The 26927-nt window shown below is 41.9% G+C and overlaps 1 protein-coding gene across 5 annotated transcripts in view; it reads right to left on the bottom strand.

Moving 5' to 3' along the window:
• Nucleotides 1-5309: 5309 nt before the first annotated feature.
• The window catches only part of BANP (BTG3 associated nuclear protein), a 109432-nt gene continuing 87814 nt past the window's right edge, over nucleotides 5310-26927 (bottom strand). For all 5 annotated transcript variants that reach the window (XM_088062403.1, XM_088062399.1, XM_088062400.1 and 2 more), the window contains exons 12-13: nucleotides 9323-9466; nucleotides 5310-5978 (exon numbers count right to left, since the gene is read on the bottom strand). In XM_088062403.1, the coding sequence (XP_087918529.1) occupies nucleotides 5907-5978; nucleotides 9323-9466 (216 nt within the window). In that variant the 3' untranslated portion in view covers nucleotides 5310-5906. The remainder of the gene's footprint in view (nucleotides 5979-9322; nucleotides 9467-26927) is intronic.

Consider the following 26927-nt stretch of genomic DNA (forward strand, 5'->3'; position numbering starts at 1 on the left):
CAGATGGCCCCAAGGAGAGCGCGGCGTTCCCGGGATGGGACGCGGAGCCGAGCTGGACAAATCCCATCGGATGGGGCTGATTAAAGCCACCCCAGCTGGGCCGGGGCTGCCCCCAGAGGAGCTGGGAGCAGGAATTTTGGGGAGAAAAGGCACCAAACCCTGAGTTTTCTGTTCCACCCAAACTGGGAATCGGCGGAATTGCCGGTGCCATCACCTGGGCGCTTCCAAAGGGAGGTTTGGTTTCACTGCCACGTGGGAACAGCAGGGAAAAATCTGGTTATTGACTGGAAATGTTCCTAATTAACATCAAATGCTGGAATTTCCAACAGAGAGATTTTGGGAGCTGCTAAATCAGCCCAGTAAAATCCACCTTCCCTGTGTATGGAATTAAGGGCTAAAATTGCTTCAGTTTTTCCTGATTAATGGGATTCAGAATGCAGCAGAGAATGGGGTTTATAAATATAGGTATCTATATAAAAAGAAATAGAAATATATAAAAAAGAAATAAAAATAAAAAACAATAGAAATGTATTAAAATACGTAAGTGTAAATGCAAATAAATATAAATGTAAATATAAATGTAAATGTAAATATAAATATAAATATAAATATAAATATAAATATAAATATAAATATAAATATAAATATAAATATGAATACTGTGAATTTATATCTATTTCCATAATATATATAATATATAATATATATATTATTTATAATATATTAATATAAATATAAATAGTGTGCATTAATATATGTTGTCTATATGGTCTATTAATCTAAATATATATATATATAGTATCCACAGTGCATATATAAAAATAAATTTAGAAATGTTGTATATGGTGTGTACATAAATTATATATTATATTATATTATATTATATTATATTATATTATATTATATTATATTATATCATATTATATCATATTATATTATATTATATTATATTATATTATATTATATTATATCATATTATATCATATTATATTATATTATATTATATAAAAATCTATATATTATACATATTATATAATATTTATATTTTATATATAAATATGTATATATAAATGTGGTGTGTATATTAAAAATATAAAAATGAATCTATCGAAATATATATATATATTTATACAAAATAATATAAATAAATGAGTGTATATATATTTATATAAAAATATTAATCTGAAGTGTACCTTTCACTACTCAAGCAGTGCTGGACATCTCCCAGATTTTTTCCTGCTTTTCCCAGCAAGCCAAGAGAGAATGGAATATCGAGTCCATCATTCCCAACGGGAATCCTTTCCATCCATGGAGGGCAGAGCTGTGTCCCTGTGGCAACAACAAAACAGCAAAGTCCCTTTGATTTCCCTGCTTCAGTGCATCTGGAAAACAGAAATCCCAAAATTCCCTAAGAAAAGCCAGGAATCAGGGATATTTCTCATTTTCAAAGTCCAGGTCATGGAACTCTGAGGGAAAACGAGCACAAGCTCAGCCTAAACTCGGTTCTCCATCCAGGTTTTTGTTGTGTTTCACCACCGCTTGAACTCCCAGGAAAAACCTGGAACAATCCATTCCAGGGAAATTGTATAAATGATATAAACTGTGATAATTTTATAAAATATAATCTCGTCATAAACCTGATGGAGAGCTGGAACTGGGCAGTTTAATTAAACACCCAAAACACAGATTAAACAGAGGGACCAGAACTTTCCCCTGCCTCTTGGTTAATTAAAAAATTCATATGATGAATAAAAGAGGGAAAATATATAAAAGAGATATTTTCTGCCCAAAACATGAATTTTTTTTATCACTAGAAGACATTTTTTCCTTTGAAAAAAAAAAAAAAAAGAAAAATTTAATAGGAAACACAGAGGAGAAAACTGAGAAAAGTAGAATTCAGTATAAAAAAAGGCAAAAAAAGTTCAACAAAGGAGACATTTGCTGCTGAATTGAACTTTGTATGAGACATGAATGGGGAAAAAAAGGGATTTATCCATTTCCACCCAATTTGTCGTGATAAGGAACAAGATTTGATTAAAAATCACCTTTAGAAAGAGGCGAGTTGAGCCCTGCCTCGGAATGTGGGCTCTGCACGGCTCCTCCTGCAGATATTCCCATTTTTTGGGATCCAAACCCACCTTTAGGAGCGTCAGGCAGCAGCCCCTGCAGCAGCAGGCGGAACAGGGAGCTCAGTTTTCCCAGCTCAATGATTCCCTTATTCCCAGCTCCATCCCAGGAAATGAGCTCTGACTGAAGCAGCCGAGCTCCCACCAGAGCTTTGGGATCACCAGCAATGAAAGGAACATTCTTATCCCTGATAATGGGAAACAGTTCCTGCCGAATTCCAGCTCCAGCTCCACGTTTGCAGTGCTGGGATAATTGGGAATTCGGCAGGAAAACTGATTGCTAACAGGAGGTTTTGAGATGCCGTTCGGGGTTTGGGGGTTTTTGGGGTTTTTTTGTAGGGATTGGTTTTCTCCTGGTGTTTTTCTAACAGGAAACTCCATATCCGTGGAATTGGATAATAAAATCCAGGGCCACCAGAGGATCTCCAGGCAGCAGGAGCTCCAGCACGGAGATGAGCACCAGGAGAACTTTTTTTGGATGGAATTCTTTGCTTTACAGGCGAAGTGTCAATGCTGGAATGCCTGAAAACGCAGCTCAAGAGAACATTCCCGTTTATTTGGGTCACAGGAGGGTGATGGTTTTTATAGATTTGTTTTGCAAGACAAAATACATAAAACTAACAGGGAATAAAAAGAAGAAAAAGCAGGAAAAGAATTCCCCACATCCCTCACTTTTCTGTGACAGATTTCTTGCTGTACAATCCATCGGAATTGTAAAAATTCTGATTGTAAAACCAGAATATTGTAAATTGTAAAACCAGAATATTTTAGTTTTTAATCAGGAAACCCTTTAGGATTCTTCTTCTGAGGTGAGATTCAAAATTAAATGATCTGAAGGCTCTTAATAATGGTCCACTAAGAGAATTTTAGTAAAAAAACAGGATAAAGGGCTGTGGATTTAGTGAACTGAATATTCAAAATAACCAACAGGACCAAGTAGGGCAACTCTTCCACCCCCAAAACCTGAACACCAAAATCAAATCACCAATCAATCACCAAAATCATCCCAGGAGAACTGGATTCCACAGGGCATGAGATGAATTCCAATAAAAGAAGCAATAAAACAAGAAATGCCCCCTGAACACTCCTGGTCTCCATCTCTCTTGGACAGAAGCAGCGTGAGGAGGAAAAGAACAGTGAAAAATGAGGATGTTGGAAGGTTTCCTGAGGGGAAAAGAATCTTATTCTTTAAAATCTTATCTTATTCTGTAAAAAGGCAGAGACTGGGAGTAACAGGAGATGCCAATTGAGAGTTTCTAGGTGATTTACTGAAAATTGTCAAGGATGGAACCACATCCATGGTGAACCAACACCAACCCAGCAAACCCTCAGCACCCCCAGGAGCTCCTGCTTCCTCATCTTCCAAAACTTCCAGGATTTTTCCCTGTTTTGTGGATGTTTTTGGTACAACCTCGAGGTGAAGGTGCCTTCACCCTGCACAGAACCTCACACACATTCCCAGGAGGGAATTCATCCCTGAATTACTCATTTGGGGAATGATTTATTTGTCAGTGACACAGCCTGTGATGCCTGGAAAACACATCCAGCATGCCTGGAGAAATTTCCTGCCTGGACAAGCAGATCAAACCCCCAGAGAGGGAGCAGGGACAGGGAATACTCACCAGAATCCCTGGCTCAGTGCTGGAGTCTCCTGAGCTCAAGCTTCTCCCGAACTTCAGCTGGAAAATGCAAAGAGAACAAAATTCTGAGTTCACAAACCAGAGGAACAGAGGGAAATTCCCAACTCAAGCTGGCAGGACACAGGGAATGGATTCCCACTGAGGGCAGGGATAGATGGATATTGGGAAGGAACTGTTCTTTGGGATGGATTTTCCAGAACAGCTGTGGCTGCCCCATCCCTGGAAGTGTCCAAGGCCAGGCTGGAATAACCTGGGATAGTGGAAGGTGTCCCTGCCCATGGTAGATTTGGATGATCCTTAAGGTCCCTCCCACCCAAACCATTCCATGATTCCATGATTATTAAAATATCCAGGCCTGGCTTTATTTTTAGGCCTCTTTTTGGGTGCCAAGCTCTTCAAAGATCCCCAGGCTGAGGAGCACCACTCAAAAAGGAGCTGAAGAGCAGCCAAATTCCTGGCCTGCTGCAGACCCCGAGCTCCACAAGCTGTGGCTGTCTGCATTTCTGTGTCAAGAAACATCCTAAAGGGAAGGAGGAATTTATAGAAAGGGTAACACTCACCAGGGACAACATTCCCAGAAGCTGGAGGTGCTTAACCCTTCCTTTGGTAATAAAAAAAATACAAATCCAAGTTATCCTGGATTCAAACACGTGGGATTTGTGGCTGTACCTCATTTGTCAATTCATTCAATGCATTATGAGCCCGTATTGGGAATGACCCTGTGGGAAATCAGCTGGGAATCAAATACAAAGCAGAACTTCCCTCTCTTATTTTCCAAACACTTTCCCAAACCCCTATTTTCCAAACTCTTATTTTCCAAATCCTATTTTCCAAAACATGCACCATTAGAATAACCAGGTGACAGCAAACCAGTTTCCTTTGCACTCAGGATTAGCAAAAATGACAATGGTGCTTTGTCAAAATCCCTATTAAATTAACCAGAACTTTCAGAGGAAAGGGGATTTCACCTGGATCTTGGATGCTGGGTTCAGATGGATGAATCCCACTCTGGGGAATTGCTGGACAAAGGAGGCAGGAGAGACTGAAAGGGAGAGAGCTCAGAATTGTTCACATTACATAAAATTATTTCACAAATTCATTACATTTTGCACACTCGAAAACTCAACTATCCCATTTTTTCTCACACTGGGAATTTAGACAATAAATTGTCTGGGATTGGAAATTTAGAAAATAAAATGGTCTGGGATTGGGAATTTAGAAAATAAAATGGTCTTGAACTGTGAATTTACAACATAAAATGGTCTGAGATTGGGAATTTAGATAATAAAATGGTCTGAGATTGGGAATTTAGATAATAAAATGGTCTGGAATTGGGAATTTAGGAAAAAAAAATGGTCTGAGATTGGGTTCTCCCTTTGAGGCTGAATGTGGATCCATCCCCAGCTCCTCCAGGACAACATTCCTGCCCAGCCAACCCGGACTCATTCCCAAGGCAGAGCAACTTAGAGCTGCACTATTCATAAATACACATTTATTTTTCATTAGAAATGCGTAATTACAGCATTTTTAAAGCATTTTCCCCTAGAAAAGTAGTTAAGCAACAGTACAAACAAAAGTGTTAGTCTTCTGCAAATACAGTTTTCATGACACTGAACAGAAAACACCAGCAAAAGGCCAAGACTTGCTGTCAAAGGATTTTTCCTTTTTTTAAATATTTTCCTTTTTTTGTTTGTTTTTTTTTTGTTATAAACACCATAGCAAATTAAAAAAAAAGGCTGTTCCAACAGTGAAAAATATCTGAGCTCTGGAACTTTCTCTACGTGGCAAAGCAGGTACTGCAGGGCAGCAATACCCCCGAACATCTGCAGCCATTCCATTTTCACAGGAGGGACCAACGGGATGGGCAGGGATGGAGTCTCACAGTTTGGATGCAGGAGAGTTCTTCCTCTCCCTCTGCCAGATTTGTTTTGTCCTCTCTGAGTGGATTTAAGTGCAGCCCACGGGGTTTTTTTGGAAGGCCGGGACTCGGATCGGTGTCGTGATGCAGCTCTGATTGAAGCTGGAATTATTCCAGGCGGGGCATTGCTGGAGGTTCTGAGCTCTGGGAGGTTTTTCCAACCCCTCCCACTCCATTTCTGGCTGGAGTTCACTGCCAGCTCCCCAACATTCCTCAATCCTCTCACTGGATTTGGATCGCTCCGTGTTCTATCTGCATTTCTGGCTGGATTGCTGATTGAAGGGAATCGGTGCCCTGCAAAGGGGAACAGGACAGCAGGAAATCAATCCAAAAGTGCTTTTTTATTGGTGTAACCAAGAGAATGGGAGCTTGTTGTCCAAATATAAAGTTCTTGTGAATACCAGTGGAAAAAATTCCAGAGCAAAATCCACATGGATGTGGGCTCTGTGAGAGTGGGAATGGGAACACACAAAGGCACCAAAAATATCATCAAGAGTCTCCGTGAAGCCTAACGAGGAAGTTGAAATAATGCAATCATGATAAAGATCTACAAAATCATGAGTGGCACCAAGGCAATTATTCCCTCTCTCTTCCCAGGAAAAGAACCAGCTCCAAATAAAGGAAATAAATTCAGTCTGGCACAAAACTGAAGCTGTGGAAGGCTCATCCCAACGGAGAGGTTTTGGGAATAGGGAGCTAGAAAGGCCACCAAGGATGATAATGGAACAGACAGGAGGGAGTCCTGGAGTGCCACAGCTGCTGGGGAGGGAAGTCACCTGTTGGCTTTGTCCTTGGAATTTCCCAGTTGAAGCAGGATTTGGTCTAAAAATGCTGATTTTCCCCACTGCGGCCTTTCCCTGTTTTGGGTGAAGTGAGAACAGCACGACTACACTCAGCTTTTCCTCAGAGGAAACTCCTCCTCGCTTCCCAAGGAAAACCAGGAAGAATTGTGAGCGAGCACAACTGACTGAAACCTCCAAAGGAAATCTTACAAAGGAACTCGCTGCCTACCAGGAACAAGGCTGGGGAGCGAGAATCCAAAATTCCTGGGAGCCAGGAAAAGCACCTGCAGAGCTGTGAGAGGAGCAGGATCCACAACAGCTGCACTGGCCTGGACAGAGCCCCTCACACCCAGGAAAGCTTCCCCTGCCAGCAGCCCATCACAGCACCGATAAAATTCCAAGCACAGGGCAAGGATTTCAGGATTTTTTCATCCCCTCTAAACTCCCCCTCATTCCAGAGATCTGCCCTTGCTGGATTTTCCCTCATAAACACCTCTAAAGGTTGCTCTCTGCAACACCTTGGCCATAGAATTCTCTCTCTGACAGGATTTTGGTGATAAAAAAGCGGCATTTGAGGCTTTCTGCTCCCAGCCTTGAACCTGCCAAAAGATCCACAAGGGTGGAAAATCCACCGGATTTCCCAGCTTTTAGGTTTTATTACACAGTCCCAGCTTATCTATTATTCAAATTAAAACACCAGAAGTTCAAAATCATGAAATGTTGCTCCCAAATTAATTTATTTCCCTCTGCCTTGTTGCCAGTAATTGCATCTGGCTACAGGAATTTTTTTCCTGTTTAATTTGAAGGGTATTTTGTGTTTGTTTCAAAAGTCCAAGAAATTCATGCCAAGGTGCTGAATAAATCTATGAGATTGCTAAATTGGATAGCACAAAATTTTTTAAATAATCTTCAAAGTTTTCTTTTTCCCATTTAGAGGAAAAGTGTATTGAGTAAATAGAATTATCAAATATCAGCACAACAGCAACACCAAATATTGACCCAGCCTCAGACCAGAAGGGATTACAAGAATTTATATTTGGCATGATGGTGGGTTTTTTTCCAAATCTAATAAAATTTACCACCAGCATTGCATCTGAGCACAGAATTTTAATCCAAATATTCTGTATTTCTAGACTTTGCAAACTGCTGTCAAAACATGAAAAGAAGCCAAGCAAAAATCATTCATGAGCAGACTGAAAATACAAAACTGAAGTGGATTTTGCTCTGCTCCAGCTGAACTCGGAGCAGGGATTCATTTCAGCTAAAAAAAGGGCAGAAAGCTGGTACCTTGTTGTGAGACATGAAATAAATCCACATTTGTGCTGTTTCAAACAGGGAACTGGCACAGAATCCAGGCCAGGTGGAAAATTAATTCCACATTAATGAGCTTTGATTGATAAAGAGCTGCAAAAGCCTTGGGAGCTTCTCAGCACTTGAGCAAGAACCAGGTGGAAGTGTCAGTGCAGCCTCACTTGGAGGGTTTTCCCTTCCCTCAGACAAGACTTTCCCCTTCAGATGAGAGATCATTCTCCAAAGGAAAATTCTGTATTTTTATCCACAAAAAAAGCTCCTGAACTATGGATAAACTCAGAGCAATGCAAACACCAAGCTGGTTCCTCCAACTCATTTCCAGATCCTCAGTTTTCACCTGGTGCAAAGTGAGGAAATATTTACAGCCAACTTGTTTTGGGGCTTGTCTGCTTTTCCTTTCATCCGCTTTTCCTGTCACATTCCTTCCCTGCTTTCCCTGGGCTCCCTGGAAACCTCTGTGGGTAACCACAGCATTAAAAACCAACACACTGCAAAGTGTCCCTGAAGAGGGAGGAAATCCTGGGGTGGCTGCTGCTCCTCCTGGGAATTTTGCTCCAGATTTCCTTCCTGAGGAGGTGCTGGATGAGGAGGGAGCACGGGGAGAAACCCCATGGGAGGGAAATCTGGGAATTCTCCAGGCTTGGAGTGGGGACAGCAGCATGAGGAACACCTCTCACTGCCTGCTTTGCTTATTTGGGGTCATGATCCTCGTGGGTCCTTCCCAACTCAGGGTGTCCCCGTTGTTCTTGGATTGATTAAATCCACAGGAGCAGCAGTGATGGAGGATCCATAAAAAACAAGGCACAATCCCTGCAGAACACCCTCAGTGGCCAGAGCACCCTTGAAAATAAAATATTGACAAGGGCGGCGCTGAGGCAGAAAGAATTCCACAACCTCTTGGCTTCCCCAGGGAAGAAGCCCAAGGAGTGGGATTGTCAAAACCACGTGTGACCAAATCCAGAAAAATGTGTTCCAGCTGTTTTCAATCAGCTTCGTGGTGCTGTCACCAGAGCTTCAAGCTGATGACAGACTTCTTCTAGCCTCAGATTCACGGCTGTTCTAACTGATTAAAAACAACCAAAAAAACCCCAAAACCTCCTCCATGGCAGAAAGGATCAAGTGTTCACTTCCAACTGCTGCAGGACTTTCTGTTGATCAAAACAACTGGAAAACTGCTGTCAGAACAGGAATAACTTTTCTGAGGGAAACCTCAGGCTGAGAATACTTTTTGCAGCCACGTTTTTGGTGCTGTCCTTTGTGATGGCTCCCAGCCTTCAAGGACACCCTGGTGACCAAAATAATTTCTCCAGAAGCATTGAGGCATCGAGCAAGGACAGAAAAGCAGGAGCAGTCAAGGATCATTTCTACCTTTAAAAAAAAAAATTAAAGATGTTTCTTATTATAAGTGATGGTTTTTACGGTTTGGAAAGAGGACCATGAGCCGCCTGTATTTGTGGGCAGATATAAAACACATCTGACAGCTGTTTCGAGCACATTAAGCACACTGAGAGGAATGAAGTGGAGAAGGAAGGGCTCACTCCGTACTTGGCTGGTGGCAGCGTGGTCTGTCACGGGCGTCAGCTGCACGTACTGCACCTGGATGTCGCTGCCCTGCAGCGGGGAGCCGTCCACGCCGCCCGCCGCCGGCTCGGCCGAGGCCACGGCGATCAGCTGGGCCCCCTGCAGCACCTGTGGGAGGGCAGGAGACAGAGGTCACAACTGGGAATGTCACCAAGGGACACCTGGGAGCGATGCCTTAAGGTTCGGCTTCTCTGTTTTTCAGGTTCTGTGCTGCATTGGTGTGTGAGTCTGAACTAAAGTGCCAGTAAGTTCTCCTCACAGCTCAGGCACACACAGCAATCCTTCTCCAGCCCCAGAACCAAGGGCACCACTGCAGCTTCAGCCCCAAAAAGCACAAACAGCAGTGAATTAATGGAGCAATCTGGGAGGATGGGACTTCATAACCTGGAGCTGGAATTGGACAATTAAACCCAATATGGAAATGGACCAAAACTTACCGAAGTGTGAAAACTCCTGACCCATGGTCCATTTTTAGGTCCATCCTGGGCAGAGCCCCGGCCAGGCTCTTGTACCTCCCAAGGTGGATCTTTGAAGGCTTTTTAATAAATCCCTACTTTATTCCTTGAACACTGTCCAGCCTCTGTTCCAGCTCAGCCTCTCAAGGTTTTCATATTTGTCAAACCCTGTGCTGCATTAGTGCATGGCTCTAAACTCCAGGTAAAGTGTAGTTAAATGTCTTCACATTTTAGTCACACAAAACAATTGTAACAAGCTGTAATTGGAGGATTAACCCCTGATATGTAAATTGACCAAACTTTTAATTGTCTGAAAAACTCGTGACCATTGTCCATTTTGGGGAGGCTTGTACCTGAAGGCCCTTCATTAAATATATTCTCTTTTATCTCTTTATCTTTGTCTGGCCTCTGGTTCTAGCAAAGCCCGATTCCAGGCATCAGGGCCAGCCCAGAGCACGGGGCCGTGTCCAGACAGGTCTGGGATGTCTCCTGAGGAGGCTCCACAGCCTCTCTGGACAAGCTGCTCCCACAGAGGGAAAGTTCCTCCTCGTGTTCAGCTCCTGCCCATCCCTCCTGTGCTGGAACCTGGGAGCAGGGCCTGCTCCGAGCTCTGCCCCTCCTGCACATGGATGTGGGCGAGGTTCCCTCTCATCCGGCTCTTCCCGAGGCTTCCCAGCTCCCTCATCCCATCCTCCAAAGAGAGATGATCTCCATGATCTCCCAGACCAGGAATACCCACCAACCATCCAGACAGCGCCAGAAATACCCATGAAGCATCCAGACAAATCCAACCAGGAACACCCCGTGAACCATCCAGACAAATCAAACTGGGAATACCCCATGAACCATCCAAACAGCACCAGGAATACCCATCAACCATCCAAACAAATCCAACCAGGAACACCCCATGAAGCATCCAAACAAATCCAGATCCAACACCAAAACCCACTAAAGGAGCCACAGGAGAAGCTTCCCTCAGTCCCAGCTGCTCCCAGGAGGGTTTCCCACAAAACATGGAGCACATGGATTCCCATACTGGATGCTCAATGCATCTGGCCTTGTGGGATTGATAATTATGTTAATTATGACAAATTCATTGGGACAGAGTGACAGATCCCACTGTGAGTGTGATAACATCAGAAATCACTGAGCAAGGTCCTGAATGAACACCCAAATCCAAGATATTCCTTCCCACAGCCAAAGTTTAGATTCCTATCAACGGGAAGGTGTAGGTTTAGGAATTCCCAGTTAATGTTTATGTTTATCTCATCTACATTTGGATGGAGAAGACAACAAGTCCCCCACAGGCTTCAAACCCACAGAAAAATTAATCCATCTCAAAGCACTTAAAAAGGGGTTTAGGATAAATTAATTTTAATTCCCTTCTTGAAACAAAAATCAGAATAAAATAAATGTATATAAAAAAATAACAAGTCCCCCTTGCATTTCTCAAACCCAGCCCCAAATTCAGGTTTCATTTTTATGAGCCACAAATGAGGGATTTTTAAACATTTGAACACGATGAACAAAAGGAATCTTTCAAACCAAAAGAAAAGAACAAAGAGCAAAAAATAACATTGTTCACAAAGGTTCTGCTGAGCAAAGAATGATTTCTCAGCTGATCTGCGGGTGGGTGGCCATGGACGAGGGGGTGGACCCAAATTTCCCCCGGGAGCGTGGGAGGAAGAGGAGGTGACCTCCAGGAATGACCTCCAGGATTTTATTGGGATCTTGGGTGTTCTGAGACAGCACCAGCACCAAGCTGCTCAAGGACATCCCAGGCTGATTTTAAGGAATAAGCAGAATTCTCTCATCCCACAGTATTAGTTTTGGAATCACCCCACGCTGTCGGGATCACCCTCTGTCCCACTGATCCCCTGAAGGTTTGAAATTACTTTTTTCTCATTTATTTCCCAACTGGAGAATTCTGAAGGGCTGGGAGGGACTGAACAATCACATGAGCACAGTCCTGGAATAGTTTGGGTTGGAGCACCTGGGACAGTGGAGGTGTCCATGCCCATGACATGGGGTGGGATGACCCCAATGTCCCTTCCAACCCAACCATTCTGGGATTCTGGGATTCTCCCCCTGTCTCATCCCTCTGACCCAAATCTCTGCATTTCTCTTTAGGTTTTTCCCTCTCCTCTCCACCTTTTTTTCCCCCTCTATCACACTCTCTTCGAGGCCTTGCTGATTTGGGACATGACAACAATTGATCTCCCAAATTTCTCTGAGCCTTCTTCAGTGAGATATTTACCACACAAAACATAATAAAATTAATATTAATAATGAAAACCAGCTACTTTCTCTGCTCTCTTTCCTTCCATGTCAAGTCCATTTTATCCCATAACAAATAATTCCCATTTAACATTCAACTGCAAAAAAAAAAATAAAATACAAGAGATTTTCTTTCAATTTCTTCCAAAATTATTCAAACATGGTTCAATTCCTAACACGACCTTTGAACCCTCAAACCCCCATTTTGAACCTTCTAAAAAACATTTTGAACCCTCTAAATCCCATTCTGAACCTTCTAAACCCCATTTTTGAACCTCCTAAACCCCAATCTGTAACTTTCTAAACCCCATTTTGGAACTTTCCAAAGCCCGCATTTTGAATCTTCTAAACCCCATTTTTGAACCTTTTAAACCTCATTTTTGAACAATTCTTGCTACTGTTGTGAGCTCTTTTATTAATCTGAGCAAGCACATGTGTTTTCCTACCAATAAAAAGCTCCAAATTAAGATGTGTTGGGGTTTTGGTGCCTTTTTGCCATGTTTTTTCCCCATTTCCACAGCAGGAATGCAGTAAAAGATGGTGTTTCTTTAAACCAAAGTGAGGTTTGGAATCCCAGAAGGAGTGAATGTTTCTGGAAGCTGAAATTGCTGGGACACTGATGGCCAAACACATTCAAATGACAAACACAGCTCCTCCAAATGATAAGAAGCTCTGCTGATAAGAGCTCTCTTCAAAAAGATAACTCCCTGTGCCTCATTCTTTTCAGTCTGAAACTTTTGGAGCCTTAAACTAAAAGCATCTCCTGCATTTAGTGCCAGCAAAACATTCATTTAGCGGCTCACATCCTCAAATATTCCAGTATGAAGGAAATGCAGGGTTGTGGGATAAGGGCTTTACAGAAAATCAAACCACCTTCAGGTGCTTTATTCCCATTAATATCCCAATTAATTGCTCTGAAAATAAAAGTGGGTTAAGGTAAAACAAAATAAAAAGCATCCACTGGTCTTAAAGTGAGGATTTCCCTGGGAATTTCATGAGCTGCTTCCTTGGAGACCTTCCCTTCCCCAACAACAACTTCTACCGAAATTTGTTATTTCTTTCTGACGTGAAATGTGCCGATATGAAAAGAAATTCAGCAAAAATCAAAGCAGTTCAGAGCGGAGGAACTGTCCCTGCTGTGCATTTCTGGGAGTGCTGAGTGGAACCGCGCAAAAAGTGACCTTAAATCTGTCAAAGCTTCATTAGGGAACCCCCTGCAGGGCCATAGAACGGGGAGCACCTCCTGGAAATTCCCCAAAATCACAGGCATGGAAAAGGAAACTGATTTCAGCTCCATGGAATGGGAAGAAACCAAAAGGAGAATCCCAGAGTGTGTTTTCAGCAGGGGCATTATTTAATTGGATAAGGAGAATAAACCATCCCGGCTGCTTTCCTGGCGATCCCAGCTCCCAGATTCCCTTCCCATCCTGGAGAAATGCAGGAACACAACCTTCAGCCATTGAGTCACCTAAAATGTCCCCAAAATGTCCCTTTTCCCGAGGAGTGATGGCAAGGTGTGGCTTTGCTTTGGTTTCTGGCAGGGATGGGTTCAGACCCTGGACAATGATGTCAAATGCAGCAAATCCAAACACGGATTTCCACCAAAAATCCACTTGAAACCAGCACATGTGTGGAGGTTAATTATAATTATAATTAATTGGCAGTTGGAGTGCAGATGGAATTTCAGTAGAAATGACTGGTTATGGAAACGGGAGTTACCTCATCCCATTCCTGGTATCAAATTCAAGGGGATGTTGGGAAGAAAGGAAATCTGGGTGGTTCCTCTGACTCATCTCCTGATCCCAGATGCTCCCAGGGAAACTTCTCAGGATGGCTCTGGAGTTACCTGATGGCTCTTCCTAAAACCAACCTGCACTTGAGAGGGATGGAGCACCTTTCCTGCAGGGAAAGGCTGGGAGAACTGGGATTGGAGAAGCTTAAAGGTGACCAAACTGCGCCCTTGCAGTGCCTGAAGGGGCTCCAAGAAAGATGGGGAGAGACTTTGGACAAGGGATGGAGTGCCAGGACACAGGGAATGGCTTCCCACTGCCAGAGGGCAGGGATAGGTGGGATACTGAGAAGAAATTCCTCCCTGTGAGGGTGGGGAAGGGCTGGAATGGAATTCTGAGAGAATTTCTGGCTTCCCCATCCCTGGAAGTGTCCCCTGGACGGGGCTTGGAGTAAGCTGGGAGAGTGGAAGGTGTCCCATGGCAGGGGTGGCACTGGCTGAGCTTTAATGTCCCTCAGGAGTCCCCAAATCTACACAACTGCAAGAGCTTGTGAAGAAATGGTTCAGTGCCTGCAGCAAGCAAGGCAAAATCCATGGAAACTGCTTCCCAAAGGAGGAGTTTTCAGGAATGGGCAATACCAGATCTCTACGATAATTCACTGTTTTGAGCAATACTAAAGAAGCTTTTGGCTCAAATGTTTTTTTTTCCAGCAGAATGTTATTGTTGGATTTTATTCAATGTACAACTGAGTAATGGCTGGATAATCCAGGGAAAAATACTCCAGTGTCAGGGAAATCTTCCTAAACTGGAGCTGCCGAGTGCAAGAGCTCAAGGAAGGAGTCAAAGATGGGTGACCCAGACTCCTGCAAGTGACCAGCCCTGGGAGAGGTCATTCCAAGGAAAAACTGAGGGTGGCTCACACAGCATCAGCCTGCTGGGAAATCTGCTGGAGTGCCATAACCCAGCCAAGAGGGAGGGGATCCCTCATTCCTGAAGGAACTGCTCCCTTTCCATCCCAATGTGGCAAATCCCTGCTCGTCTGAAAAAGAGAAACATGGCTTGAAATGGCACCCTGGGCTGGAATTCCTGGTGGGATTAGGTCTGCTAAAAACAAAAGGTCAGGAGAAATGCTGGGCTATTTTCAGCACTTCTGAAAATTCCGAAATTCTGCTGAAGGTTTCAGGCACTTGCAGAGGGAAGAGCATCCAATCTTTTCCTAAATAAATCCAGAGGAGGATTTGGCCTCTCAGTGCTGCTGAGAAGCTCCATCCCCTCCAATGAGGCTGGCAGTAAATATGCCACTTAAAAAGAGTCTGAGCAGATCACCAAGGATCTCCCCAAATCCCACACAGCTGGGAAATGTCTGCTCCAATCCCTCACTTTGCCCTCAGAAGGGTCATTTCACTTCAATTCCAGAAAGAAAAGAGATTTAGGGGGAGCTGCAGATGTTTACATCATAACTGGCAGCGGGGCTTTTTTAATAGAAGCAAAATAACATCTGAGAGTTTGGCTTTTGTTGCCAGAGTAACGAAACACTGCTCCTACTGTCCCCGGCAGGATCCCATTAACCGGGAGAAATATGGATGGGGAAAACAAGCTTGGAGAAACAGAGAAGTTCTAGGATTGCACAGCACAGGAAAAGGACTAAGAAAATGAATTTTCTCCCTCCTCCGCTTGAATTCTGGAATGATGTCACCAGCTGGAGTTTCATCCGTCAGGATCAGAAGTTCGTGGTGCCTTCAAAGGAAAAGCAGGAGGAGGATGGCAGGAAAAAGCAGAGTGAGGAGTCTGAGGTATAAATCAGGAGCTGGAGAAAGTTCTAAGCCAGTGCTTGTCAATTAAAGAGCACTTAAAGGAGAAAACAGTGCTCTGGAGAATTACCTGAATTACATTAAAGAGTTTCTAACAGAAACTTGCACCAAAAAAACTCCTGCTCTGGACATAATTCATGGCAAAAAATTCCCAAGGACAAGGAAAAGTGGAAACTTGACCCAAGTTAAAGAGCAGACTCGGTCCCTCAGGGTTTGTTCCCTGTAACAGCCCCATTCCTTTGGGAATGCTCCCTGATTTCCTGGACAGGGAAGGAATCCAGAACCTGGAGCTGTCTGTTGTCTTTAGTTTTCCTTTTCTACTCAAATCTCCTGACAGGAGTGACAGAGCTCAGTGAACATGAGGAGTTCTCCGTGTTATAGGGGGTATTTCCACGTGGAGGGGGAATATGAATCCCAGAATTCTGGCTAAAAATAAACATATGGAAAGGCTGGGGTTTGGAATGAAAACCATATGAGAGAACACCTGCACTCCTCCAAACGCTCCTACAAAAGCTACAGGATACTGGTAGGAAAGGAATTAAAACACCCATCTCCAGCTCTAATCCTGGCTTTTATCTCCCGGGAAAGTTCATGTCCAAGGAATCCAAAGGAACAGAAGTTTTATCTATTTTATTTCAATTATTGGCACAGGGGAAGGTGAGTGTGGCTCTGGCAGTGACCAGAACTCGGAGCAGGTGGGCTGGGTACTAAAAGTGATCCATCATCTCCCACCCCAGAAAATCATCTCTGGTGTCCAAACCCTTTTCCTGAAGAAAAGCAATTAGGAAAGCTGATGGATTTCCTCCATGGAGGTGGAAGTTGTTCCACACAGCCGCTGTAGTTTTTCAAATATTAGTTTTTGATAGATTCAATAAGCTCAGAGCTGCACAAATCAACACCCTCAGATTGCCAGCAGGGCTCACAGATAAACCATGAATTACTTCAGTTTTCCCCACCTGAGGCCACCTCACTTCTGCTGGAATTCCACACATGCTTCCCTTTCACCAAGGCACGAAGTGGACAAATGTTTCCAATCCCTTGGAGAAAAGCTTGGGAATTGGTGTTTCCTTCACACCGAGCCTTTGCAATGATGCAAATGTTCTTGTTCTAATTTCCAGCCATAAAATAGAAACTAATCTTTAGAGAGTGTCAGTTTGTTTGACTATGTACTACAAGTTCTGGGGCTGCACATGATGCTTTCCCAATTTTGCAAATGAATTTGTGATTCCTTGAATTAATTTCCTCCTTTATGGACTTGTCTCAAGTTGAAGTCAGTAACCTGACGTGTAAGAATTGTACAAATCCTTCAAAAACGGGATTTGCCAATTGCATTCCACGTTGAGCCCACAAAAAAAAAAAATCCTTTTTTTTGGGAGGGATTTTTAAAATTTAAATGTTTGTTTCTGCTTGCATGGGAAAGCACTCCCAGAGAAATTAGGATTTCAGCAGAGAACCAAAGCTCTGTTTCAAACGGGAACAAAGAGGAATAAGAAGGGATTTGTTTATCCACCGCACTTCCTGCATCGCTTCATTCTGCATCGAGTCATTCTAAAGCCATTAGGTAACACATCCACCCTGTTCTGCTATAAATCATTAAAATCTCTTTGCTTTGGGGGTGGAAAACAATTGGCACAGGCGTGGAGTGCCTGTTCTCCCCCGTGGATTAAACTCCAACCATATGTGAGTTGTCAGGGCAGTTTTACCCTCTCTCCGAGGTTCTGCGCTCTCCTCACCCCTTTGTTCACCCTTTGCTTTTGTTTCCCACTTCCAGGGGATGGAATTCCGGGATCCAGCCCATCTCTGCAGCCCTGCCTTTGCTGTAGAGCTCCAAGTTTCACCTACGTGGAGCTCCCAGCCACCCCTGGCCTGTGCTTGAACCTCGCTCTCCCATCCAGCAATAAATTTCTATTTTGCTACCAGCTGAGCCTCCAGGCCAGCCAAAGGTCTTTAACTCCTCTCTCCAGATTACATTTGCATACATGTTAAACTTTCCCAGCGTCATTTGCATGTTTGAAAAGGCGTTTTGGAAGCCCTCTCTGTTTTATTGTATTTTTTTTTTCCTGGAGTGTCAGTTTGAAGCAGACATCAAGGAGAGCTCTGGACCTAAAATTGTTGTTTGCTCCGAGTCCACATCTGCTTTTCCCCAAGCCATTGCCAGTTCTGGAGCTCACTTTAATACCCAGCTGGGATAATGTAAAATGAGGATAGAACCTCAAATAAAGCCTGGGAGCACATATTTGTGCTCAGGAATAGTTGTGTGCAGCCAGCTCAGCTTCACTCGTGTTCTACCCACCAAAATTTTGTCTCAATTGAAAGGGAAAGGGTGGAAAATCCCAGCCCAAAGCAGGCCCTGCGTGCGTGTGTGGCCACACGAGTGGGAAGTGGAACTAAAGCTCACCAGAGCTGTATAAAATCCACTTGTAGAAGGTTAAAGTGCCTTATTTTTACAGTCAACCCCTCAGTTTTGAAAGGAAAAATGTGGTTTTCTCCAAGCAGCGAACACAGAATGTTCCCTGGGCTGCTGGGAATCTTCTCCCTCCACAGCTCCAAACTTCCCTCTGTCTAACCCGTGGGAAGCCTGGTAAGAAATGTTTTAATTCTTAGGACACTCCAGCTATTGGAGTAGAGAGGGAAACACTGGACAAAGAGAGCTGAACAAATGGAATAATTCTATATAAACCATTATTTTTTGGCAGCCTTGGTGGCCCAAACATCCATCAGGAGTCGGGCAGCAATAAAAGTGATAACCTGATAAGGTTATCCCAAAAAGCTGTGCAGGGAGAAGGAGCACGGCGAGCTCCGGCTGACGGGGATTTGTGGGATGGGGAAGGAGTTTAGAGAATGTCAGGGAAAGCTCTTCCTCCTCCCAGCCCATTAAGGGATGAATTATTTCGATGTAGATGAGCGGATTTTTCTTCACACATCCTCCAGTCTCAGCCTGGAGATGTGTCTGGCTGCTCATGGAGAGGAGGAAAGGCTGAAAACGGGTTCAGCATCGGAGGAAAAATCAAAACCCACCCAGACTTGGCCTTGCTGGAGTCTGGTGCTGATAGAAATGAGCAATTCCAGCCCTCACATGGATCCAGACGCTGCCTTGGGAGTGCAAAATGCAAAGATCCCGCTCATGGGAGATTCCATCCAGCTCGTGCTCACCAAAAGCCGTTTTTCATACCCAACACAGAACATGCTGGGGGGGTTTTCCCTAAAAATCCTGCAGGAAGTTGGGAAAAAGTTGCAGAAGTTTGCAAAAGTTGCAAAAGCAGCTGATGGAGAGAGTCAGAGTGACCCTGGTGCCACTGAGCTCCCTCACGCTGAATTCCTGCAGCTGGCCACAGGCAGGTCCTGAATTCCCAATTCCTGTGGAAATTCTGGGAATGTTTCTTGAATTCCCAGTCCCTAAGGAAACTCTGGGAATAATTTCCCTGCTGAATTCCCAGTCCCTAAGGAAATTCTGGGAATATTTCCCTCCGGAATTCACAAGTTCTGGCTGAGCACAAGGTGTTTTTGCAGCCTGTTCTCCTGGTACCAACATTTTCCTCTGGAGCAATCTGGGGTTGGATCCTGCCAGGATGGAAAAGTCCCAGAGCAACGACTCCAAACTTCATCCCTCAAAAATCACTTCCCAACCCCCCATAAATCCAAGTTTCCCACTTTTTAAGGAAAAAGGAGAAATGGGATTTAAGGAGAAGGAGGCAGTAAGTGCTATTTAAGCTTTTGTCATAACAAGGAGATAAAAGCACAGGAAAGAAAGGGATAAAAGACTCTCCAAGGAGTTTTTTAACTGACCAAGAATTCCCTCTGATCCTTTTATTTACCTATTTGGAGCTTTTTCCTGAATATATCACTTAGGAATTGGATCACACAAAGCACAAAGAAAGTCACTGTACACTAAATAAGCCACGTAGGAGATAAGGCATGAAACAGCACTGAAAAAGGTCAATTTACATTTTTTTTTTTCCTTTTTAAGTGCAGTCAGATTAAAAATCTTTAGGCATTCTCCATCCCTAAAACTGGGAATAAATAATAAAGCACTGGACATCCCAGAGTATGGTCAGGCAGTGTTATAAAAAGAGCAATAAGAGTTAATAATTAGATTTTAAATGAGATTTTCTGGGTGGCACCCAGAATGAAGCAGGCAAAGAGTGAGGGAGGAAGGGAAAGTTTTAAAAGGTTTGGGAGTCTCTGACTGGGAGGAATTTCATGTTTCAAATCCATGGAAATGAAAATTTCTGCCTGTTTTCACCCTGGATGTGACAGACCAGGGGTTAATTCCAGTGCTGGAGTGTCCAGAGCGATGGAGCAGGAGCTGGAACTGACTCTGGAATCCCGTCCCACCCTCCTGGAGCTCCTGCAGATCCCCCAAATCCACATTCCCACTGATTTTATGGGAACAAAGCCCTGCAGTGCCCAAGGCTGCTCCCGCTCCACCTGCAATCCCAAATCTGTATTTCCAGGGATCACTGAGCCAATGTTTTCCGCGCTGTAATATATTACATAAATATATTATTGGATTTATTATAAATAACAGTGCCCACGCTGGTGAGGAGCTGAGCTGAGCACAGGGAACAGAGTCTGCTTTGCCCCTCTGGAACAATCCCATTCCCAGTTTCCCTCTTTGCTGTGGAGGAGTTGCAGCTTTGCTCTGTTTTCCCTGCTGGAATTCCTGCTCAGCAGCAGCAATCCCAGCGTTATCCCTGCTCCTGAGCCGGGATCCATCCCCGGGATCCTGCTGGATGCTGCAGGAACAAATCCCAAATGTCAGGGGGGAATTCCAGGGAAAACTCTGCTCTTTCGGGGTCAGCTCAGTGCCAGTGGGAACGATTCCATCCCAACCTCTGACAGCTTCTGGCATTTCCCCACTCTGAGCAGCGTTTTCCATTTCTGCTGCTGGAAAAACGTGCTGCCATTCCCAAACCTCGGGGACATTCCCAGAGTCCCTGCAGCAATTCCCAGATTTATTTACAAAGATCCCTCAGAGAGCTCCAGGCTCCCTTGGGATGGATGCACAGCTTAAAACATTCCAGATCCCAATCCATGGAAAAGCTGCTGCTGCTGCTACCATTCCTGAAGGGATTTCTGAAGTGTTGGGGCACAGGGAAATGGTTATTGTATAATAGATATATTATAAAATATTATATATATATATATATAAAAATATATAATTCTATATATATATAATATAATATAATATAATATAATATAATATAATATAATATAATATAATATAATATAATATAATATAATATAATATAATATAATATAATATTACATTACATTATATTATATTTATTATAGATAATACATTATAAGATTGTATTATAATATATAACACAATAATATTATTATTCTCTTGGTATATATTATACAGAATATTATTTTTAATTATTTTAATTTTATTTCAATTTTATTTTTATTTTATATAGTATATATATGTAATAATATCATATATAGTATATTAATATTTATTAAATATAATATATAAAATTATAATTTACTGTATTGTATTACTGTATATATTATATATATGTAATAATACATAGTACATTAACATTTATTATTTTTACAAATTGTATTATATATTCTATATATTTCTATATTTAGATATAAATTTTATAGTTACATATTATGTAAATATTATTATGCTATTAAAATTATTATTATCACTGTACACATATTTATTATATAAAATTTACTTATTATATATAAAGGGATAATATAATTTATTGTATAATATACCTGCTAGAATAATATTTATTTTCTATAGCAATAATAGATAACAACGTTATATATAGGATATGAACTCTTTCCTATTATATTAGAAATTAAGAGATATAATTTAATCTACCATCTATATTATGCACTATATATTAATTTTATGGGAATTTTAATGAATTAGAAACCAGGAGAGTGAAAACAGAGGGGTCCCTTTATTCCTTCTCAACCCTGTGCTGGGAAGGAGTAAATCAGGAGTAAATTCCACCTGAGGTTTTGCACCAATAATTAGCAAAACTATAAATTAACGAGCTAATTATCAGTAATAAACATTCCTTCTTCAGACCAATAAGCGCAAAGGATTCAATTATAAAAATCCAGTTTGACGTTGGAAAAACCCATCTGGAATTTCTGGATGCTTTTTTACCAACAAGGGAAGTTTGGAATCGTTTGGATGCTGCAAATAAAAGCCCAAAGGGCTCAGCAGTGAAGGAGAGAAAGGTGCACGTGGAAACACTTAAAGTGGAGAAATCCCTGATAATTCTAATAATGGCACGGGGAGAAATCTGGGAATGTTTCCACGTGGGAAGAGCGGATCCCGGCGCTCACAGGGATTGAAATATCCATGAGGAACCCGAGAGTGAGGATGAGAGCAAGGATAGAGACTCCACAAAAGGGATTAAGGGAGAAAATGAAAAGTTTGGAGCCCCCCTGGATATATCCAAGGCAATGTTCAGGATAAAAATTCCAGCGGAATACGGAGCGCTCCAGGAAAAATAAAACAGTGCAGACTGCGCTGCCGAGCGCTGCCGTTCCTGCAGTGACACAAAACCCGGGATAAAAAAAAACTTCTTATCCCATGGGAAGGTAAATCCACGATTTCTATCCAGGGAATGGGATCTCTGTCCTGACAAACAGCTGAGAAAATCCATGGATGTGATGTGCAGGAAATATTAGTGTAAGATAATTCTGCAGGAGAGAGAAATCCAATTTCTTTTTGGTGTGCCGGAGCCTTTAAGGCTTAAAACAGAGGGGGAAAACTTCTGTGGGGAGGAAAAATTTAAATAATGAAAATAATTTAAAAATTGAGGAATTACACTTTGTTCTAAATGGAAATTATTAAGATAAATAATTAATTTAAAACTGCAAATCTTTATTCCTCCACAAACTTAAACCACTTGAGCAGCAGCCAATAGCGCAGGGAAAGCAACGCTCTCCTTTCAAAGCTTCCACTGGAATAGCTGAGATATCCTAAGAAAATTCAAAATAAATCATATTTATCACCAGTGGGGCAAAAAAAAGAAAGCAAACATCGATTTTATTGCTTATACTGCGGCTGGAAATGAGATTTGAGCCTGAAAAGAACAAACAATTGTGGGTTTTCTGTCTAAATCTGTTTGTTCACTGCTTGGGAACTGGGGAGGGATTTTATCCAAGGAAAACAAAATCCTACCAAGCCAAAGGGTGAGGGAGCCTCGAGCCTGGGTGATGCTGAGGGTACAAATCATGTGAAATTCCCTGGAAATAAAGAATTTATTTCTTTTACAGCCCAACATTTCTCACGCTTATCCCACATTTTCAACGTTTCTGGCGCCGATCCCGCTCCGAGCCGGAGCACGAGTGGATTTTGGCCACCAAGGAGTCAAAAGGAGCAGTTCCAGGCACCCCGGAGAGCCAAGGCAGGGTTCAAATCCTGATTTAGGATGTTTGGGAAGGGTGGGTGATTTTGTTTTTAAATTGAATTCAAGCAAATCTCTCCTAGACCTCAAAAGCAGGGAGAAAAATGAGTAATAAGCTGTTAATTCCCTCGGTTTTTCCAAGTCTTTACTCTCTCGGTGCTAACAAAAGGAAAGGGTTCCCGAATTTCTTCACTAAATTATTGTGTCTGTTGGTCACTTAGGACTTTTAAGTGCTAAAAAATCAGAGTAACAATTTTAGGGGATTTTTTTTCTGACTGTACTAGCCCTGTTTTCAAATCCTTTCCCAGCATTATTGGCTGTTTTTATCAAAAGCCAGGAATTTCCAACAAGGAATATCTCAGTTTATCTCGCGCCGCCGCCGCCGTTATTTTTTTATTTATGGGGTGGCAAAACGACCCCAAAATTCGTTGAAAATCAGCAGGATTTTGAAATAGCTGCCTAATGAGTGACTTAATTGTTGAGTAATTTCATGGCTCCCATCCCTGCAATCCCAGGTAAATAATAGGAACTGCCCAGATACGGAATGTTCCCTGGAAATGTCCAAGATTTGGGAAGCTGGCTGAGGATGAGCCGCGTGTTTGTGGAGACACGAGGCCGAGTAAGGATTTGGGAAAGGATCCTTCTGGGAAAAGCTGAGCTCAAGGAATGCTCAAAGGTTATGAAAGATCCATTATGTAAGGAATCCACCTGGATTTTTTATGGAAAACACTGAATTTTAAATGAATCTAAATGAGTTTTGTTTTCCAGAGCAACCCCGTGGAAGTAAAGAATTTTTGTGGAGTTTTGTGGAATGATAAACGCAAAGCAAATAAAATGAGAGAGGATTTCAAGCAGATACTCCAAAGGAAAGCCACTGAATCCCACTCCGAGAATTCCTTAAAGGCAAAAACGAAGAGAAAACTAAGAGGAGAATTTTCAACACTGAAATTCCGTGTCAAACACTCGTTTTGCACAGTGCCAGCAGCAGGTTTGGCCGATATTTAATTCGGATTATTCTGATAATTCTGATTCCATGCGTTCCTTGCACTTCCCTGTCAGGAAGGATCTGGCTCCGTTTAACCCAGACCCAACAAAGCTGAGTTTGCTTAACCCCAAAAGAGTTTAACCCTGACCTTTGGCCACCTGCTCCTTAAACTCCCTGTCCTTATCCCCTGGTTTTTTTTAACCTCACCTCACACCTCACTAAACACCGCCAAGGTTTTACAGACTCTGTAATTCCCTAATTCCCAGTTCCGTGTGGCTTTATTGGGATTGTAACCTTTTCATGAGCTTGTAAATCCCGGCAGTGACAGAACGAATAAAATCTGAGGATGAAGATATTCCAAAGCTGTCGTGGAGAATTTTTTTTTATTTTTTAATAAAAACATTTTGAAGCATTTCTTTTTTAGCTGGAAACAAATTCCTTTTTTTTTTTTTCTTTTCCACGCAGCTGTCAGCAACTGCTCAGTGCATTAAATACGCTGCTTTCAAGAAGCAAATGTTTCGAGTTGAGATATTGAGATTAAACCCAAAACTCATTAAAAGACACCCAGAGCTGACCTGGGGCTATCCCTGCTCTCATTTGGTTCTCACTTCAGAAGAGCTGCCAAGAATCCATGAAATATTTTTCAAAATCTTTGGACTTGGGTTGATCACGAACGAGTTTTTCTCGAGGAGGTTCGAGCTCGCTGCAGAGGCTTTGAGGAATTTGCACATCAAAAATCAATAATAAAACCTCATCTATTAAAAGGGTACAAGGAGCATGAAAATCAGATTATTCAGTGTGGAAATTAAACACAGAAATTGTAAAAATGCCAAATTTCCCACCACAAAAAACAAGGCACTTTGTTGTGTCAATGAAATTAAAAAATTAGAATTTAAAAGTTAAAATCAAATTACAAGTTTCCTGTTTATTTTTACCAGAACAAAGCAGAAACTGTTCAGCTGAAATGGAACAGTGAAATTAAACCAATCTCAAAGATTTTGAGGGAAAAACTGTCACAATTATGTCAAGATCCTTTTGAATCCCAAATATTTGAACAGAGCCTGGAAAAGAGGAGCTGCCCTGGGAGCAGAGAACTCGGAAACTGAGGAAAGGTGAAAATCCAAAGTTTTCCTGTAACTGACAGCTCAGGGAATTGTGGATTTTGGAATTCTTTCTCCTGATCGTTCCCTGCTAATTCACAGAGGGGGAAAAATGGGAAGAGGGTTCTGAGCTCACTCCCGTTCCTCAGGGAATGTGGGATCAGATGGGATCGCAGTAAAGCCAAAAGGGATCAGGATTTCCTCCAAAAGCAGAAACCTCCTTTGGCTCCTTGTTTGGGAAAAGCAGGACAAAATCCATTAAAAATCAGAGAAAAAAAACAAAAAAATGTGATCAAAAAATCCAGAATTTCTGGTTTCTTATCTTAGTTCCACCCAACACAAGGAATTTTATCCAGGATGAGTTTTTATGTCCTGGAATATTTCCTGTCCCTTCGATTTTTGCAGGATCCTGTGAACCTGAGTGCATCCAAATTTGGCCATTTTTTTGGAAAATAATCATTATTCCCACTACAAATCCAGATTTACAGTCAAAGAACTGCATTGGGAAGAAACTTTAATTAAACAATTCCTCATTAATCGATTGAGCCCTGAAATTATAATATTAGGATCTCACATTAATGAGGAATATCTGTGATAATCCCTCAAGATTTTTTCCTTGAGGTTTGTTAAAATGCAAAAAGTGGAGTTAAAATCAGTAATGGAGTAAAAAAATATTCGGGGAGTAAAAATCATTAATGGAATAAAAATATAATTAATGGGATATACTTTAATTACTGTCTAATTGCAAATGTGAGGGTTTTAAAATACTGCAGCATTGAGCAAAAAATAGTTCTGCTTTAAAATTGGCAATTTTATACTCTTTACACTGCGCCTCAAATGTTATTTGCTATTACTAAAAAGTTTCATAAAATGTAAATTCTCCATTCAGCTGAAAGCAAATAAATTCTGATCTGCTAATTATGGTTATTTAATTTGTACCTGTAATGAATAATAAAAAAAAAATCAACCCAAAATTTGGGTTTGACACCAAAAAATTTGACACACAGGGAAATAACCACAAACCTTGAGGTTTTTTTCCTTTTTCAGATGCTCTTAAATTCCATATCTTTGGGGATATTATTGGACAAATCAGCACATGCACACAGCAATAGTTTTTAAAATTAATCCTAAAATGTCCCAGAAAAGCACAAAATTTGTACTTTCATGGAATTAATTCCACAGGAAAAAAAAATCCATATTTTTAAAGCCAAAAGATCAGTTTTGCTTGTGAAATCCTTGCTTAATTTAAATTATTGTTATTGAAACTTCATTTTTTTATCCTCCTCGCTCTGCTCGCAGCACCTGGTCTGTAAGAATTGCTATTATCTGTATTTTAAAATGGTTAGCTATAATTTTTCCACAGGTTTTCCTGCCTTTTTTTTTCCACAAAATCTCTCTGGGAACCAACACAAGAAGGTTTATCCAGCATTATTCCACATCTTCTACAGCTTTATGAGCAAAAAACCCATGTAAGAATAAAAAGGGTTTATCTTTCACTTGATTTATCTCGTGGATTTTTTCCCCTTTTTCCGAGGTGATTTGTAGGAAAAGCAAAAAAAAAAGGGGAAAAACTCCAGGCAGAGCCGATCTTTCCGTGCCAAGAAATCCCCTCCTCTCCTCCCCGGGCTCTCCCAGCCTCGGGAGCTCTGTTTAGATAGGGAAAAAATGAGGAACAAATGGTTCCATTTGTCAGAAAGGGGGAAATATTTCCAATCCTCCCCTTTTTCTATGGATAATGTGCATCCATCCGGATTGCACTGGCTCGGCCAATTAGGACAAGTGCTTCAAGATGCTCCTTAATTTCTCTTTTGAAGGAAAAC

Source organism: Pseudopodoces humilis, chromosome 14, assembly GCF_049639895.1.
Source record: "Pseudopodoces humilis isolate 2021_Gansu_Grassland_sample_001 chromosome 14, ASM4963989v1, whole genome shotgun sequence".
In the NCBI taxonomy this organism is placed as follows: domain Eukaryota; kingdom Metazoa; phylum Chordata; class Aves; order Passeriformes; family Paridae; genus Pseudopodoces; species Pseudopodoces humilis.